The 20,227-nt window shown below is 42.5% G+C and overlaps 2 protein-coding genes across 5 annotated transcripts in view; both read left to right on the forward strand.

The window, feature by feature from the left end:
- The window catches only part of bcl7a (BAF chromatin remodeling complex subunit BCL7A), a 57,348-nt gene extending 42,392 nt beyond the window's left edge, over positions 1-14,956 (forward strand). For all 4 annotated transcript variants that reach the window (XM_038789790.1, XM_038789796.1, XM_038789806.1 and 1 more), the window contains exons 5-6: positions 7,685-7,809; positions 9,590-14,956. In XM_038789790.1, coding sequence (XP_038645718.1) covers positions 7,685-7,809; positions 9,590-9,664 — 200 coding nt within the window. In that variant the 3' untranslated portion in view covers positions 9,665-14,956. The remainder of the gene's footprint in view (positions 1-7,684; positions 7,810-9,589) is intronic.
- A 1,353-nt stretch (positions 14,957-16,309) lies between these two features.
- Positions 16,310-20,227, forward strand: part of LOC119962015 (MLX interacting protein) — a 160,690-nt gene continuing 156,772 nt past the window's right edge. Inside the window, exon 1 of the mRNA XM_038789767.1 lies at positions 16,310-16,745. Within this exon, the coding sequence (XP_038645695.1) occupies positions 16,441-16,745 (305 nt within the window). The 5' untranslated portion in view covers positions 16,310-16,440. The remainder of the gene's footprint in view (positions 16,746-20,227) is intronic.

The raw sequence follows: 20,227 nt of genomic DNA on the forward strand, positions 1-20,227 counted from the left end.
TTGCCGAACAGAAACGTATAGCCAGGTTCTGCACACATGAATCCGGCCTCAACCGGGACCTTGGATTCATGTCGCATTACAGTCACCCCCCCCCCCCCCCCCAAACCATCTGGATTGGGCTTGCGAAATTTTACCAACGCTCCTGGTTTGAGACGATTCACACCTCTTGAACCTGGGATTACGCCTATCTCTGGATCTGTAAAGACTTAATTACCTGCAAAAGCTCGCATTCATAATCATCCTGGGCTTTGTGTGGGAGAGTAAGTCCCTGCGAGTGAAGAAGGTGATGCTTGAGCGGCACTGTGGGGGGGGGGGGGGGCTTCAGCTGCCGAACTTTAACAGTTATTACTGGGCGGTTAACCTAGCCATGATAAGGAAGTGGGTGGTGGGGGCAGGGTCGGTTTGGGAGCGGATGGAGGCAGCTTCGTGGAGGGGCACCAGTCTGGGGGCGTTGGTAACAGCACCTCTGCCGTTCCCGCCTGCGTGGTACTCCACCAGTCCCGTAATGGTGGCAGCCCTGAGAATCTAGGGTCAGTGGAGGAGGTACGCTGGAGCAGTGGGAGCATCGGTCTGGTCCCCAATATGTGACAAACACTGATTTGCTCCGGGGTGCTTGGATGGGGGGTTCAGAGTATGGCGAGGGGCGGGAATTGAGAAGATCGGGGACTTGTTTTTAGAGTGGAGCTTCCCTAGCTTGAGGGCACCGGTGGAGAAGTTTGCGTTGGCAAGGAGGAACGATCTTAAATATTTACAGGTGCGGGACGTTTTGCGTAGGCAGGTATCATTCCCACTCCTGCCACTCGGGGATTCAGGATAGGGTAGTGTCTAGAGAATTGGTGGGGGAGGGAACGCCTCGGACATCTACAAAGAACTCATGGGGTCGGAGGTGACGCAGACCGAGGAGCTGAAGCGCAAGTGGGAGGAGGAGCTCGGTGGTGAGATGGAGGATGGCATAAGGGCGGACGCATTGAGCAGAGTCAACACAACCGCAACATGCGCCAGACTCCGCCTGATCCAATTCAAGGTGGTCCACCAGGCCCACATGACAGTGACCCGGATGAGTAGATTCTTTGGGGTCGAGCACGTGTACAAAATGAAATGAAAAAAATGAAAATCACTTATTGTCACGAGTAGGCTTCAATGAAGTTACTGTGAAAAGCCCCTAGTCGCCACATTCCGGCGCCTGTCCGGGGAGGCTGGTGCGGGAGGACCAGCGAACCATGTTTACATGTTCTGTGCGTGGCCAAAACTTAGAGGATATTGGCTGGGGTTTGCGGACATCATGTCCAGAGTATTGAAAACAAGGGTGGCAATGAGTCCAGAGGTGGCGATTTTTGGGGTGTCGGAAGATCCGGGAGTCCAGGAGGAGAAAGAGGCTGACGTTTTGGCCTTTGCTTCCCTGCTCGCTTGGAGGGACTCAAAGCCCCCGAAGTCGGAGACCTGGCTAACCGACATGGCGTGCTTTCTCGGCCTGGAGAAGATTAAGTTCGCCTTGAGAGGGTCAGAGTTGAGGTTCGCTCGGGGGAGTCAACCATTCATTGACTTTGCGGAGAATTAATCATCACTTGGGGGGGGGGGGGGGGGGGGGAAGGGTAGCGTAGAATAGGGGATCAATTAGGCGGGCCTTGGTGGGATGGGAGTTGGTGATTGCACTATGTTTATTGTTCTTTGTACATTGTTTTATACTGTTGTTTGTAATGCCAAAAATACCTCGTTAAAATTGTTTATTAAAAAAATGCTCGCATTCAAACTATCGTCTTGCATCTTTGACTTTGTCTATATATTGAAAGCTAGTGATTTGAAACAAACCTGTTGGACTTTAACCTGGTGTTGTAAGACGTCTTACCGTATATAAACAAAGATCAGCCTGCCCACCCCTTGGAAAAACACCGTGGGTAAAAAGACCAGCAGGCACCGTAGCATAGTAGTTAGCATATTTGCTTCACCGCTCCAGGGTCCTAGGTTCGATTCCCGGCTGTCTGCGAGTAGTTTGCACTTTCTCCCCGTGTCTGCATAGGTTTCCTCCTGGTGCTCCGGTTTCCTCCCACAGTCAAATATGCAGGATTGGCCATGCTAAATTTGTCTTTGTGTCCAAAAAGGTTGGGTTGGGTGGGGTTACTGGGTTACAGGGATAAGGTGTGGGCTTGGGTAGGGTGCTCTTTCCAAGGGCCGGTGCAGACTCAATGGGCCGAAAAACCACCTTCTGCAGTGTAAATTCTATGGTTCTGTAAATTCTATGAAACAACAGGAAACCACAAAATATTCACAATTTCCCAAATCCGCCTTAGACCCTGAAAATGTCCCAAATCTCTGAAGTAAGCCCAGCGTGTCCCCCACTGAGGAGCCTGGCTCCGAAATAGACAACAACGAATCATACGCATATAAGGCCCCCCAACCAACCCCTATCCTATTCCACAACTCCGAGCTCCCCCAGCGCAATGGCCAAGGGACATGGGGCACCCCTGCCTCATTCCCCGGTGCAATGAAAAATACCCTGAATAATCCATCATTCGTGCCCATGCTCGCCATCGGCTCCTTACACGGCAATTTTAGCTATGCCGCAAACTTAGACCCAATCGCAATCAGATAACACTCCTCAGAGTTTTTTAAAAATAAACATTTTATTGAGGTATTTTTGGTATAGTAACAACAAAATACACCATATACGTGAAACCATAAACATAGTGCAAAAGCCATTTACCTTTTGTACAGGTCCCACCCTTATTAACCCCCTACTCTAATCTAAACTGCCCCCCCCCCCAGCTGACGATTAATTTTCCGTAAGGCAGTCAACGAATGGTTGCCACCTCCGGGTGAACCTTAACAGTGACCCTCTCAAGGCGAATTTGATTTTCTCCAAACCGAGAAAGCTAGCCATGTCCGATAGCCAGGTCTTCGACTTCGGGGGCTTTGAGTCCCTCCATGCTATAATAGTATCCATCTCCGGGCTACCAGGGAAGCAAAGGCCGGAACGTCTGCCTCTTTCTCCTCCTGGATTCCCGGGTCTTCTAACACCCGGAAAATCGCCACCTCTGGACTCAGCGCCACCCTTCTTTTTAACACCGTGGACATGACATCCACAAATCCCTGCCAAAATCCCCCAAGCTTTGGACATGTCCAAAACATGTGGACATGGTTTGCCGGTCCTCCCGCACATTTTGCGTACCTGTCCTCCACCCCAAAGAATCTGCTCATCCGGGCCACTGTCGTGAGCCCGGTGAACAACCTTAAATTGTATCAGGCTGAATCTGGCACATGTTGCAGATGCGTTGCCTCTACTCAACGCATCTGCCCATAGACCATCCTCTATCTTACCACCCAGCTCCTACTCCCACTTGCGCTTCAGCTCCTCGGTCTGAGTCTCCTCCGACCTCATAAGTTCCTTATAAATGTCTGAGACGCTCCCTTCTCCTACCCATCCTCTGGAAACGACCCTGTCCTGAATCCCCCTTAGCAGTAGGAGCAGGAAGGTTGACACCTGTTTTCGAAGGAAGCCCCGCACCTGCAGATACCTGAATTTGTTTCCCCCTCGCTAACCCAAACCTTTCCTCCAACGCCCTCCGTACTCGGAAAGCTCCCCTCTATAAATATATCCCCCATTCTCTCTATTCCCGCTCTCTGCCATAACCGGAACCCCCTATCCATACTTCCCGGGGCAAACTGGTGATTATCGCAGATTGGGGCCCAGACGATGCTCCCACATGCCTCCTCCATTGGCCCCAAACTCTCAGGGCTGCCACCACCACTGGACTGGTGGAGTACTGTGCCGGCGGGAACGGCAGAGGCGCAGTTACCAATGCCCCCTGACAGGTGCCCTAACATGAAGCCGCTTCCAGACGCACCCATGCTGACCCCTCCCCCACCACCCACTTCCTGATCATGGCAATATTAGCCGCCCAGTTATAGTTGCTAAAATTTGGCAGCGCCAGCCCGTCCTCTCCCCGACTTCACTCAAGCATTACCTTCCTTACTCGCGGGTTTTGCCCGCCCTGACGAAGCCAGTGATCACTCTGTTGACCCGCTTAAAAAAGGACCGTGGAATAAAGATTGGGAAACACCGAAATACAAATAGGAATCTCGGGAGGACATCTTCTTCACCGTTTGCACCCTCCCAGCCAGAGACAACAGAAGCGGGTCCCATCTCTGAAAATCATCCTTTGTTTGGTCCACTAGCCGGGTCAGATTCAATTTAGGCAGCTGGTCCCATTCCTGCGCCACTTGGATGCCTCTGTACCTAAAGCTTCCCTCTACTAACCTAAAAGGCAGCTCTCCCAGTCGCCTCCTGCTCCCTTGCCTGGACCACAAACATCGCACTCTTTCCCATATTAAGCTTTTACCCCGAAAACCTGCCAAATTCCCCTAGAATCCTCATGATTTCTTCCAACCCCTCTATCGGGTCCAAAACGTACAGAAGCAGTTCAACCGCATAGAGCGAAACCCTGTGCTCTCTCTCTCTCTTCTTTCCCCCCCCCCCCCGGACCAGTCCTCTCTAGCCTCTTGAGGCTCTCTGAGCAATTGCCAATGGCTCTAAAGCCAGCGCAAACAACAGTGGGGAGAGGGGGCATCCCTAATTTGTCCCCCGGTGCAGTCTAAAATAGTCTGATGTTGTCCTATTCGTCCGTACACTTGCCACAGGAGTCTGATACAGCAACCTGACCCAGTTAATAAAGCCCTGCCCGAATCCGAACCGTCCCAGTATCTCCCACAGTTAACCCCATTCTACCCGATCAAAAGCCTTTTCTGCATTCATTACGATCACTACCTCCACCTCCCTACCTTCCGGTGGCATCATGATCACATTTAACAGCCTTCTTACATTGGCCACCAACCACCAAATGGGCTGGTTTAGCTCAGTGGGCTAGACATCTGGTTTGTGATGCAGAACAAGGCCAGCAGCGCGGGTTCAATTCCCGTACCAGCTGACAATTCTGAATTCTCCCTCTGTGTAACTGAACAGGTGCCGGAATGTGGCAACGAGGGGCTTTTCACAGTAAATTCATTGGAGTGTTAATGTAAGCCTACATGTGACAATGAAGATTATTTATTTTTGGCAGCATGGTAGCACAAGTGGATAGCACTGTGGCTTCACAGCGCCAGGGTCCCAGGTTCGATTCCCCGCTGTGTCGCTGTCTGTGCGGACTCTGCACGTTTCCTCCGGGTGCTCCGGTTTCCTCCCACAGTCCAAAGACGTGCAGGTTAGGTGCATTGGCCATGTTAAATTGCCCTTAGTGACCAAAAAAGGTTAGGAGGGGTTATTGGGTAACGGGGAAAGGGTGCCTTAAGTGGGTCGGTGCAGACCCGATGGGCCGAATGGCCTCCTTCTGCACTGTATGTTCTATGTTAATTAACTGCCTGCCCTTAACAAACCCCGAGTGATCCTCCCCAATAACGTCCGGAACACAATCCTCGATCCTGGAGGACAAGATTTTGGCCAGCAACTTGGCATCTGCATTCAACAGGGAGAACGGCCTGTAGGACCAACACAGCTCCAGGTTCTTGTCCCGCTTAAGAATCAGCGAAATCGTTGCCTGTGACATCATCGGGGGCAGCACCCCTCTTTCCCTTGCCTCATTGAACATCCTCAACAACACCGGCCCCAATATCCCTGAGAACGACTTATAAAACTCCACTGGGTACCCGTCCGGACCCAGGGCCTTACCTGCCTGCATGGCCGTCAAGCCCTCCACTATCTCTTCCAGCCTGATTGGGGCACCCAGCCCTTCTACCCGCTTCACCTTTGGGAAATTCAGCCCCTCCAAGAAGTGCCTTATCCCCTCCGGCCCAGTAGGGGGGTCTGACCTGTACAGGCTGCTGTAGAAATCCCTAAATGCCTTATTCACCCCTACTGAATCACCAACCAGGTTCCCATCTCCATCCTTTACTTTAACACTCCTCATATTTGATGTATTTGAAACACTTTTACTTTAGTAACCATTGCTATTATCTGCACTATAGACTTTCAAGGTGCTAAACTGCAAGATGCTCATTGAGGGTAGAACAAGCTGTTAGGTTACAAAAAAGCTTTTTGGATCCTTTCTTGCCACTAAGTGTGGATTCATGTTTTAGCATTGTCTGGAATATTAATTTGTGACTGGCTTAATTTAAAAATGTTTTTACAACCTAGACTGTTTTCTGATGAACACCTGCATTCCTTTTGGCAGTAGGTATTCTGGGGCCATCTGTTTTCAAAACTTTGCTGACTTCCCTAAGTTGCACTCTCTTAACATTTCCTGATGTGTTAAATCTATAATTTCGAGAGGGAATTTAAAAGTGAATGAACTGAACTAATTTTATTTCTCTATCTACTCTTTCTGATTTAATTGTTTGCATTAGACGTCAGACAAACACCACCATTATAGCTCAAAAACAAAATTGTAAATATTTGTACATTCATATATTCCAGTTTTCTATTGGAGGTCCTGGTGGAGAGTTCAGCTATTGAAAAGCTATTGTCTTTATATTAAAAGGTATTCACTTTGTCTTAATAGGGCTGTCTGTATTATTTTCTTCACCACCACCACAACAAACTCTCCACTGGCAAAGTGACGTCCCTTATCAAATTTAATTACGTATTAACAATGACCATGGTAGAAACTATTATCTATTTTGCATCTATGCTGTACTTTTGAAAAAATATCCGAAATGGTTTGACTTATCACATTTGATAAGGAGTTCCTGTTACCGATTGGGTACAATTCTCTTTGAATATATTCATGCTGAATTGAAACGGTCAACATGTATAGACTTGGTGCTTTTTTAAATTGAATGCTATAGGATTAACTTATTCTATTAAGTGAAGGAACAGAATATGTATCCATTTCTTAGAATTGTTCAGTATGTAAATTTGGGAAGTATATATTTTTACATTTTTATATAAAAAATTCTTGGCAGCAATATTTTTCCATGCTGAAACAGTTTTGCCAAATATTCCACTAGAATGTGTAGAATTTATTTCAACTTTTAGAGACCTTATTTCTCCTTTTTAGGTCATCTATATGCCATTTAACTGCTGAGGCAACTTGCCGACTGCCTACCTATAATCTAGTGCTGCTTTGTAACTTCTTTCTGGAAAGTGCTTGAGTGAGGCCTTGGGCAATGTGAATTATTTTGCTTCAAATGGCTAAAAACGGATATTTGAATGAATTCCTGGATTGACCATGTGACTTCCAAACTCTGGTCAGTTCACTGACTTCAAAAGGTTTGGTGTGGCAATACTCTTTGTCGTTTGCAGAATGATAAAATTAGAACTGGTTTTAATAGTTAATTTAGTAAGTGTATTTTGAAAAGATATTTTAAGCTGCTTTGAAGTAAATTTATGAAGCTGAAATCTCAAACCAATGTGCCCAATAATGTAACCTGAACTGCATTATTGAGACAGTTTTTGCATTTTATTGGTGAACATTTGTTTGAAAATTTCTAGAAAATGTCCGTGATCCGTTTTCTTCAAGAGGGAGGGACTCAACTGAGCATTATTTTATGTCTTGTTTCTAGCAAACTGAAAGGTCTAGCAGCGTGTCTTTTGTCAGATTATTGATTCCCACCTTTTACAGAATCTCCATTTTAAGATAGTGTCTATCTTTTAATTAAGGACGCCAATCTTTTTGTGAAATTCTTGTAACAGGCATATTTGTAAAAAGAAGATAACCTAATAAATCTTGCATTTATTCTTTTTCTTTTAATGTAGACACATCACCACCAGCAGAGCCAAATTCACAAACTCCCCCAGAATTATCTCCAACTGATTTGGAGAAATCAGACGTGCAGCCTTCAGGGGTGAAAGAGAATACAGAAACTACCAAAGATACTCAGGTACAAATTCGACAACTGTAGCAGTGTGTCAGATGTCAGTCATATTTAGCATTTGTTACAGTACAGAATTCTTGAAAAGATAAATTGTTGCTTGGTAGTACATAATACCTGATTTGGCATTCTGGTGAATCTGTTCTGACAAGTGCAAGACAAAAAGCTTCAACAGCATATCTCCTTTTTCAGCAAGATTCAAACGATATATTATCTAACATATTAAGATGTTAAGCTGGAAGATAATGGTTTTGTTTGAATATTCAGTGAATTTATTACTTGAATATAAGTTTTAAGAATCTAAAGCAATGAGGCACATCACTAAGTCATGAAAAGCATGTTAGCACTGGAACTGCGACGCTGAGGACCCGGGTTTGAATCCTGGCCCTGGGTCACTGTCCGTGTGGAGTTTGCACATTCTCCCTGTGTCCGCGTGGGATTCACCCCCACAACCCAAAGATGTACAGGTTAGGTGGAGTGGCCATGCTAAATTGCCCTTAATTGGGGAAACAAAAATAATGGGGTACTCATTATAAAAAAATTAAAAAAATTACAAGCTTTGCTGAGTGGTTGATTGATTCATGGATACATTGACCCTCTTTGCAGTAAAATGAGACATTGGTGTAAAGACATAACTGAGCCAGGTTGGATTCCAAGGGCAGGCAGTCTTATTAAAGCGGAAAGTATACTTGTGCTCAATAATGTCTGTTCTGGTTAAAATAATTAGACAATGGGCGGCACGGTGGTGCTGTGGTTAGCACTACTGCGTACAGCGCTGAGGACCCAGATTCGATCCCAGCCCCGGGTCACTGTCTGGGCATATTCTCCGTGTCTGCATGGGTTTCACCCCCACAACCCAAATATGAGCAGGTTAGGTGGATTGCCACGCTAAATTATCCCGTAATTGGAAAAAATAAATGGGTACTCTATATTATTTTTAAAAATAATTCGACAATACTTGTCCTGATTATTATTTCATGGTTAATGACCATATTGTAAATAACATTATAATCTTTATTGTCACAAGTAGGCTTACATTAGCACTGCAATGACGTTACTGTGAAAAGCCCCTAGTTGCCACATTCCGGCACCTGTTTGGATACACACAGGGAGAATTAAGAATGTTCAAATCACCTAATCGACTTGTGGGAGGAAACCGGAGCACCCGGAGGAAACCCACGCAGACACAGGGAGAACGTGCGGACTCTGCACAGACAGTGACCCTGGCCGGGAATCGAACCTGGGACCCTGGCGCTGTAAGGCAACAGTGCTAACCACTGTGCTACCATGCCACCCAGCGCTGGAATGTTGCAACTAGGGGCTTTTCACAGTAACTTCATTTGAAGCCTACTTGTGACAAGCGATTTTCATTTAATTTTTCATTTTCATATTTGATTATTGTCTTTGTTCTTGATATTCTCTCTCTGGTGAAGGTACACTCTCTCATAGCATTGGCTGAAATGTATGCTCTTGTTTGATCTTCGCTGAACAATTGCACATGGAGTGCACTCATGCATTTCTACAATTTAAAGCATTGGGTTGATATTATGAATTTCAATGGTAACATTTATAATGTGCACAGTGCTTTCCACAACATCTTTGCTGCAAAACATCACTACTTTTTCAGAATAATTGGTGATCTTGGTCTGTGTGAACTTTATAAAAGTTTGTTTTTTGAATAATGAATTTTGTACTATTTTCGTTCACTAAATCTTTTGCTCTGAACATTAATAGTAACATCTAGGGAAGATAATGTTAGTTTGATAGTCAACTTCAATTTTTTTTCCAGGAATCTGAAGATGGGGAGCCAGTTCCAAAAAAGATCAGAACAGAGACATCTCAGCAGAGTGCTGAGGAGAGTTAGGCTGCCAGAAAATTGTGGGGTCACTTTCGACACAAGGTACATCAGCAGGCCTCATTTCAGACCGATCTTCTAGAAGCTTTCACATAATACTGAACATGGAGGAACCACTGACCACAAACGAATGTTGGGTCATAATCCAAGAAAATTTGGGAAGACTGGACAGATATGAAGCTGACTAATTTCTTCTGTGAATACACATTCTAGTGATTTATATATTTAAATTGCTTTCACTATTAAAGTTGGGTGGGGGAAGAAGAAATGGACTCAGGAGGGTTTACGCACTGGTAGTTTATAAAACTTGTCAAGATCACATGTTTTGGCTGCTGTATTTCATTTCTTTTATTTATGTTGTAAAATATTTAATGATGGTACAGGTCAGAATTAGCATTCATGTGAAATCCATTATTCATGCCATTAATTCCATTTTTGTGCCTCGTTTTAAGAAAAATAGACCACTATTTTACAAAAAGTGCCCTATGTTTGCCTTGAAAGTAATGAGATTCTGTTGTGATCATGTTTAATCAGTGTAAAACAGTCTGAACTATCCTTTTCACGTTTAGGTTTGTAACTTTGAAACACCTGACAAGTATCTATTAGAGATCTATTTCCTTGAATGCACTCATGAATATAGGTTCTGTTCACTTACTGAGGGTGACAATATGGATTTCTGGATACAGTAGACTTATTTGTAGTAGAAAATAAATTTCTACACAAATGGTATTTATAGTAGACGTGTAATTGGCTTCATCTTGTGGGCTAACCAGAAATCCAGATGTCAAATTAAAATTTCAAAGTTGTGAATAGTATAAGCAAAATTAACTTAAGATTTAAAAATATGTAATAGGCTGTCATAGTCCTTTGGAGCACTGACCTGATTAGTCATTCCATAAGAGTATCCAAATGAACCTGTGCTGCTGTGTAGGCAAGGTGAGGTAGTTTGTAGAGTCTACAGCAGATTTTAGTGATACTTATGCAGGCCTGAGAACAGAGTGGTTTTGATGGGTGCTGCATGTTGTAGGAAGACTTTTAGAAATGGAAGAAAATGTAAATATTGCACCATAGTTCTCATCTTCCAAAAAAATTAATAGTTGAACTATTTCTGTACATCAAGTTTCTGTTTTATCAGCTAATGCAAGCTGACCTTCCTACAGTTGTTTCTTCAGTACAAAAATCTTTTGAACAAAGATGATGTGGGAATTATTTTTATGTCAAATGATACATTTTCAAGTGGACAGTTCCTTAAGTCACTTTTGTAGGAAAAGTGAAATCCGAAGTCTTTTATGGATTAAACTCTTGAAACCCCTGAAAGCTGTGGCACTAAAGATATAGATGCAAGCATGAACTTGGAATCTCCTTTTGGGATTCTGGCTGATTTTACTTTATTGTTAGGTAATGTTTTAAATTCCAATGCTCAAATATTGGTAGACTTGCATATCTCCTCCTCATTTTATGAAACCTGTACCATTTAATAATTTAAAACATCAATGGTTGCATTTCTCTGGTGAAATGCTTGTTGCTTCTTTGGGTTAAATGCCGCAATAGAGAACTGGTTAAAGGCATTGCCGCTTATTTATTTGAGACTTGATTGGTTATTTTTTAAGACCCATGGTTCCAACACTAATGTATGGAACTAAACATCAAAGAAGTTCAGAACCACGATTGTATTCAAGGAAATAGTAAGTGTATATACCTGCACTGCATTACAGTTGTACTCTGCATATGTTATATGTACTAAGAACGAGAATGCATATGATTTTGACAATTGATTTGTTCAAGATTATCACTCCTCCATGCATAGGCATGCCTGAGTTTTTCCATCTTAAATGTTTCAGTAGAATTTTAAAAATGAATTGAACACTTGATGACTTTATAATAAATTTAAACTCAGTCAGTATATAGCATCCCTATTAGATGTTTGAATTCCGATAACTTGGTCACTTAAGAATTCTATGACATGAATCTGAAGTCATTTTGGTGGAGAAATTCAACTCATGGTTATCTGTTTTTGATATCAGGTTTATGCTGCATACACCTCAATATTGCACCATGATGAAATGAAAAAAAAAAATGAAAATTGCTTATTGTCACAAGTAGGCTTCAAATGAAGTTACTGTGAAAAGCCCCTAGTTGCCACATTCCGGCGCCTTTTCGCGGAGGCTGGTACGGGATCTGCTGTGCCAGACTCTCACCTGGTGTCACATTGGCTCAGACAATATGGTTTTATCTACTTGAAATGAGCATTGGGCTCAAATTTGCAAATCCGAGTTCTATGTTGGTTGAGAGGCAGAATAATGCACAAATGGGCAGAGATTGCAAACTGTGTGATCTACCTAGTTGTATCAGGCTTTGAATGACCATCCTTGAAGGGATTGCTAAAAGGCCACTGAAGAAAGGCCCAATAAAGGCCTTGAGTAAGCAAGAATGTTCCTCATGGAACCACAAAACTTTGGCTCACTACTGCTGGTACGTTTGAGGATACATTTTCCCTTTCCACCCACCCACCCTATCAGCATGGGAGCATACTCACCAAAGAGGAAACCACAGCAGGATATGTGTTGGTACCCTGAGCTCATGGCAGCCTTTGAACAAAGCCGAATTTATCTCGAGTCTCTGGTCGCCACAGATTGGCATTGCTTTGCTGACTTGCCTCTCATTTAGGGTGCAGGTTGACTTGCTGAACCATTTGTCCCTTACCAATTGGCTAACAAGTATGTCTGGAATTTTGAATTACATTTTTTGTTTCAGTTTTGTATACTTTTTGGTGATGGGGGGTGCAAGTTAGTTTTGAATTTATTGCTTGGTTATCTTTGTGTTGCAGGAACTATACAGATGGAATGTCAGCATTTTGTACATATGAATACTATTTGTCACGGTAGTGGGACTACTTTGTGCATTACACTAGGATGCAGTGACTCAGGAAATTAATATGTCTGGTTGTTTCATTTATGATCTTGTATTTGAAAAATTCAGATGTCAATTTGAAAATAATGCTGGCAAAAATGTATCCCGAGAGTTTGGAGAACCAAGCCATTGTACAAAATTATCCCAATTAATTTGTAATTTGAATTTTCATTTGCAGCATTTTAGTAAAATGCTGGGTGGCAGTGAGTAACACCGCTGCCTCACGACACCGAGGTCCCAGGTTCGATCCCGGCTCTGGGCCACTTTCCATATGGAGTTTGCATTTTCTCCCCATGTTTGCGTGGATTTCGCCCTCACAACCCAAAGATGTGCAGGCTAGGTGGTGGATTGACCATTCTAAACTGCCCCTTAATTGGAAAAAATTAATTGGGTACTCTAAATTTATTTTTAAAAAATGTTTTCTTAAAATGCTTGCTATGCAAAACTTGGCCACTTTTTAAAATTGCATAATTTTCATAGGTGAAGCACTCATTTAAGATGGGACTATTAAAACTGAATATCCTTTTGAACCCGTTTTACTGTTGCCTGTAGAGTACAAATAAGCCTGTAATTTTAAAATTTGGAAACTCGCTGAGTAGAATTGGATCAATTTGCAGTTGGTACAACTGAACCACAGAACCCAATATCAAATGATTGGAAAATTCCTAAATGGAATAATACTGAATAGTGACCAGGAGAAACGGGGTGGTTCTTACTACTAAAGATGTATAATGCTTGAAGATTACTGAACAACATTTGACATATTTGAGTCACATGTTTGCACTTGGTTTAGTGGTCTAAGTTTCTTTTGGACCATGGCAGTGCTGTTTTTGGGTGCCAGGTCCACAGGGGAGGTTTCATTTGTTCGCAAACCCTAAAGGGAACATTTTTTTTTCCCTTTCAAAAGCGATTCAAGATGGATATAAAATTGAGATCCTGTTTCTGTCAGGTAACTAGTCAAAAGAATTGTGGTTCAGTTCTGAGTTACTTTGGAACCTTGTTAGAAACTACTGGGGGCCGACGACATTGAAAATAAAATTAGAGTACCCAATTTTTTTTTTTTCAATTAAGGGGCAATTTAGTGTAACCAATCCACCTACCCGGCACATCTTTAGGTTGTAGGGGTGAGAACCACGCAGACATGAGGAGAATGTGCAAACTCCACATGGACAGTGACCCGGGGCCGGGATCGAATCCGGGTCCTTGGTGCCGTGAAGCAGTGGTAACCACCGCCACCATGCTGCCCTGGGACCGATGACTTTTAACTAGGTTCCACGGCACTACTGATCTTAAACTGTACTTTTTTTGGTTTTGTATGTGATGTTTGCATAAACCAAAATTTGTTTTTAAGTTTTAATAGTGAGTTTACTGAAAGTGGTGAGGTGTATTATAACCCAAAATATTGAGCGACTTTTATGCAGGTATTTTTTTAGTTTCAAGACTGCTGCAGTGAAAGTTAAGGTTACATACCTTGTGTCATGAGGGGGCTCAACATTATAATTTTTAAAGCTATGAGCAACACTAATGAACTTTGTAGGTGTGGTATGAATTTTAAAAAATAATAAAATTGGGTGTAGTCTTTTGCCTTCCATTACTAAGTTTTGCTTTTGCTAATAGCATTTCTGTATGATATAAGTTGGGTATTGTCTTTTTCATTCATTCCATTTGAAATTTGTACAGTTGTACGAGAAAGCTTCTGGCAAAAGAAAAGTAGGTAAAATGGTTTTCATTTCATCATGAGAGCAGCACCACAGCTAAAGCAAGAATGGTTTGTAATTTTTATTTAAAAGAAACTTGGGGATAGTGCAAACTTTCCTCCGTATTAAAAAAAATGTTGGAACTTCTGTTACCTTTTAGTTGCTCCCAGAATCTTCCTCCATCTGAGGAATCATTTAAAACGAATCCCCTCTATATCGGTTGAACTCTTGAGTTGTTACATTGCTGGACTGTAATATTGCTATGGCCAGAATGAATGTTTTAACTTTGTTATCTAAAGTTTGTTTTTCAAATTTTTCCTTTCCAATTTTTATGTCGAAAGAAATTGAAGAACTACATTCCAAATCTTTGTAGAAGTGCTGGCGCTTATTTACTAAATCAAAATGGCAGTGAACACTCTGTTGTAATTCTAGAACATGAAATCCATGCTCTTGCTACATTCTAACTACAGAAAGCTATGTGAATACTGTCCAGGTGTCAACATGAATAAATTTGTGATCAGATTGCCCATCCTATTATGATTTCTAGAGACCGAAGCTATCATGAAAAAAACTAACACTTTCCAACTGAAATGCAACGTGTTGTACAGCAGTATGTTTTCTTTATTTATTCTCAAGTATGGTTTGTACCATGTACAATGGCTCTGTTTTCATGAATAAAAAAAATTGTATAACACATTGTGTTTTTATTCAGTTAACAATTGTTGTATTTTTATTCCCTATGGATGACAAAAGATTATAATACAGATAATATGGAACTTGACCAAAAATTAAAATGTGTTCAGGAAAACACTACTCATTTTGACATTTTTAAATGGTTATTAGTTGGTCTTGAAGTATTAAGATCCCACACATTCTATCTGCTAACATTTCTCTCCCAATATAGTCAGAAGTAAATTATTTCAATATTGTTGCATTACAAAGTTCTTTAAGTCCGATTCTACTTTCAGAACTGACTTCATTGTGTGAAAACATCTTAAAGTTGGAGATAATCATTTAATAGTATGATACTATTTAGATCATTTGGGTAGGTGGAGGATGGTGGTTGCTGGAGCTGAGCAGGATGTGGTAAACTTTTGCTCAACTCCCCTTTCGATCTTGGATGGATGCTTTGTAATTTTCAATAAACTAATGTGCAGAGTGCATGTATTAGAACATTGAAACCAGGTTCATTCGTTTTCTTTACAAGTGAAAATCATTCTTCAAATATAGCTTTTATTTTGCATAGTATTTTTCGCTATTCATGTTGGTTATATCTTGATTTTACTCCAACTCCATTAGTTTATAGTTATTTACTTATTGAGCTTATGTTCTGTAAAATTCATTTTTTATATACTTATCAGTTTAAAATTAAGCTTGCCACTTATTGTGGGGTTGCTTCTGAGGCGCTTGCTGGTTGAGAAGTGAACGTTGTTGTTTAACATTGTGCTAATATATATGTCTCCATATGCAGCTTTAAATACCTCTTTCCAGAAAATTTCGGTTAGCGAATGTTACATTTTGTTCTGCGCAACATGTAACATCATTCCAACTGAACTGGTTAAATTGAGCTGGTTGTCTCTTACTTACCAGTTGCCCGTCTGTACCTTTTCCACAAATCAATCTTTCCGCGTAAGTGTAAATAATGAGTGATGGTAGTGATTGGTTGAGCGCTTTCAAAACAGAAATCTGGACATCCTGCTGCATGAGCTAAAGATCAAATTGGGAAGCAAGGAAGCCAACCTGTTCAGAGATTAATGTTAATTCTCTACGATTAGGCAAATCCCCATATATCTCTTAATCTTGTTCACGGCGGATTAACAATTTAAACAGTTGTTGTTGCATTGAAAATTTCACCGTCACTGTACATAGTGGCTGCATTTTGTTTTGCAAGGATATCAAAACCAATTCTCGCCGCGATGGTGGTGAACGCTCTGCGAGTGGGCGTCAGCACTGAGCCGACCAATTCCCAGCCGCCGCTCACCAGTTGCCAGGCGCCTTTAAGAAACGGCGTCCCCTGATTGGAGCGGAGCCTACCCCCCCCCTCCCGCCCTTCCCCCGCCCAGTCAGAGAGCGGAGCTGCCGAATGGAGGAAGGGAATGAGGCTCTGGAGAAGAGAAAGTGGCCGCCGCTTTTTGCTCGCTTCGCTTCACAGCTGCGCCACCCAGTAGATCACCCAAGATGGCCAAGGACGTGTTCCTGCTGCGCTCGGCCCGAACCCCGGTGATTATTAAACAGGAACCCGACGACGACTCGGACGCCGACGAGCCCAATCTGAAGAAGTCGGACGAGCTGCAGATCATCCACAGCGGGCACTTCATGGTGTCGTCCCCTCACCGCGAGCACCCTCCCAAGAAAGGCTACGATTTCGACACCGTCAACAAACAGACATGTCAGACCTACTGCTTCGGAAAGTACAGCACGTCCCACCTCTCCATCGATGCGTCCCTGACCAAGCTCTTCGAGTGCATGACTCTGGCGTACAGGTGAGAGCAGGCCGCAAGGTAAAAGTGTAGCCTGGAATCGAGGATCCTGGCTTTGTTTTTCGAGTGGCTTGTCGGGCTGTGGGGGGAGGGGCCGCAAGAAACCCGAGACGCGTCTTTGTTTTTCCCTTTTCGGCACCCACGGAGATTTGGGCGTCATAGGTTATTTTTAGACGCTTTGGCGAGATCCCTAACCCTTTCCTAGGCCCCATCAAGCTGAAATAAGATAAATAAAACTCTGCAGCCTGGCTTTTCATTGGAGGTTGGAAGTCGAGCTTATTTCCAGTTGATGTGGGGAGTAGGAGGGAATCCTATTTTTTTCCAAGAGCTTGGTTTTTAATGTGCGTGAATTTGTAACTCAAACTATCATTTTAAAAGTCATCACATGAACTTTGCTCTAATGTTACAAGCAGAGGGAGGGCCAGCGGAGTTAACTGGATTTGCATTTCCCCTACGCTTAAAACATTTCTCGGTAGTATTAATAATGCACTGGCAGTAATATGTCACTTAAAATCGCAGAGCTGTATACAGTTTTTATAGAACCATGATAGAAAGCCGTTCCTTCGTGCCAGTGCGGATTATTTGAAACAGTTAACCAAACAGTACCCCCCCCTCCCCCCCCGCTCTTTTTCCATTAGCCTGCATATTTTTTCCTCTTCTCACATTTTATCCAATTTCTTGTTGTAAATTATAATTAAATCCTCTTCCTCCGCTTTTTCAGGCAGTGCATTCCAGATTATCATAACCACTCTTAAGAAAAAAAATCACCTAATTTTTGGTCCTTTTTCCAATTGCGTTAGATATAATACATTTTAATTTTGAATCATTTGGTGAATTTATATCATTTAAAAAAGGAATATAGCATTTTGGGTCAGGCAGTGGTCACATTTTTGTTTAATCACCCTTGACTTCAGTTTATTCGTCGTCTCCCCCCCCCCCCCCCCTCAAATGAAGTGAGGAAACATTGATAGTTATATCAAAAATTTTGTCAGGAGATTAGTTGAAAATGATCTTCCTAACAGCATCTGTTGTGAAGAAGTTAAAGTTCTTGGCGTTCTAGTCTGTTTCAGTCGTTGTGCTTGTATTCTACCTTGAACTTTGTTTATCAAAGTCTTTGAGCAAAAGGAGGTCACTGACCTTGAGCAGGTAAATTGCTTGTTTTTGAAATTGACCTTTGCTGCAAAGCTCTGTAGAAAACACTCCCAACAATGGACTTAATAAGAAGTAACATGTTATTTAACTGCTTTGCATTTAAGTTTTGAGGGATATAGAACAGATTAAGTAAGGTGGGGTGGATGAACTGGCAGCTGGAATTCAGTTCAGAGAAGCAGGAGGTCAGATTTGGATCTGAGAAAAACAAATAATATTTTCCTTATGGTGAGAGACTAGGAACTGTTGGATATGGAAATCCATGTGCATAAATCAGTTAAAACAAAGTGATCAGAAATGGTAATGGATGTTTTAATAATGGGATCAAAGGCTATGGGCAGAAAGCAGGATTAGGCTATTGAGTTGGATGATCAGCCATGATCGTGATGATTGGCGGAATAGGCTCGAAGGGCCAAAAGGTCGTCTCCTGCTCCTACTTCTATGTATCTATGGTGGAAGTTGTTTGTTGTATAGGACCTTTAAATCGCGTTCCACCTGGAATACTTTTTCCAGTTTTGTCCACCAAGCCTCAGAAAAGACATATTGGCTTGAAGGAGTGCAATCCAGATTCATCAGGATTTAAGGCATTAAATTAATAGGGTAGGTTCTGAGGAACTATTTGCTCTGGTGGGGGAACGTCATAAAATTAGATCGAGGCCATTTGAGAATGAGATCGGGAAGCATTGTTCTCTCACTCTAGGAGAGTGAAAATCTGGAATTCTGTCCTCCAAAAAGAATAAATTGCAATTTTCGAGACAAATTGACAGATCTTGGGGGGTGGAGGGGGGAGGTCGACCTTTGAACGCCTCAAATCCTTACAAAAACTGTGGTTGATTTATATATGAAATATAAAATGTGAACCAACTATTGTTGGTGTAGCTGATTTGGCATTTGCTAATATGAGGGAAAAGGTATTGTAGTTCCATGTGACACCTTTTATAGAATGCATTAATAATTAACAATTGAATGAAACCACAATCAGTGTTTTTTTAAATTACCAAGTTCATTGCCTTTGGCATCCAACAGAGTTCCTTAAATTTGTTCATTGGTTTCTTTGGTTATCTGCAGAGGGACAGGTAGTATTGAGGAAGCAGGGGGCTGAAGAAGGACTTGGACATGCTACGAGAGTGGGCAAAGAAGTGGTGAATGGAATACAATGTGGAGAAGTTTGAGGTTATGTACTTTGTTAGGAAGAATGGAGACATAGACTATTTTCTAAATGGGAAAAGGCTTAGGAAATCAGAAGCATAAAAGGACTTCGGAGTCCTAGTTCAAGCTTACCTTAGGTTAATGTGCAGGTTCAGTCGACAGTTGGAAGGCAAATGCAATGTCAGCATTCATGTAGAGAGGGCTAGAATACAAGAGCAAGGATTGAGGCTGTATAAGGCTCTGTCCAGACCCCATTTGGAGTATTGTGAGCAGTTGGGCCCTATATCTAAGGAAGGATGTGCTGGCCTTGGAAAGGGTCCAGAGGAGGTTCACAAGAATGATCCCTGGAATGAAGAACTTGTTGTAGGAGGAATGTTTGAGGACTCTTGAGTCTGTACTCATAGGAGTTTAGAAGGATGAGGGAGGAACTTATTGAAACTTATGGGATACCGAGAAGCCTAGATAGTGGACGTGGAGAGGATGTTTCCACTAGTATGAAAAATTAGGACCCGAGGCCACAGGCTCAGACTAAAGGGACAATCCTTTAAAACTGATGAGGAGGAATTTCTTCAGCCAGAGGGTGGTGAATCTGTGGACCTCTTTGCCGCAGAAGGCTGTGGAGGCCAAATCACTGAGTGTCTTTAAGACCGAGATAGATAGGTTCTTGATTAATAAGGGGATCGGGGGTAATGCGGCGAACGCAGGAGTATGGGGTTGAGAAATGTTTCAGCCATAATGGAATGGCGGAGCAGACTCGATGGGTCAAATGGCCTAATTCTGCCCATATGTCTTATGGTTATATGGGACATTGACATGCTCCGCCCTAAAAAGCCGCCGCCTTTGACTAGGCCTTTTCCACACATCATCAGTCCATGACTTCACACTGCCTTCATCCATGCAACAATTGTCATGGATATACTTACAACTCTTGCACGGAACCTGATTTTCATCATGGTTTTCACTTTAAAATTGCCATAGGTTTTAATTTTGTTATGTCGGCCATGCAAGCTAGTATTGCCATGAATCTTTCTCATGTCCCATCGTTTTCACTATATTTGTTTTGGTCCTTTCCACTCCACAGTTTGGTTGCTGGGCATATCAAAATTTATGGACATATTTTCTTGTTGCCAATGTGACTTCATAACTACTTGATTTTTCTGTTGCCTGATGATGGACGCTAGAAACTG

This window comes from Scyliorhinus canicula, chromosome 1 (genome assembly GCF_902713615.1).
Source record: "Scyliorhinus canicula chromosome 1, sScyCan1.1, whole genome shotgun sequence".
Taxonomy (NCBI): Eukaryota; Metazoa; Chordata; class Chondrichthyes; order Carcharhiniformes; family Scyliorhinidae; genus Scyliorhinus; species Scyliorhinus canicula.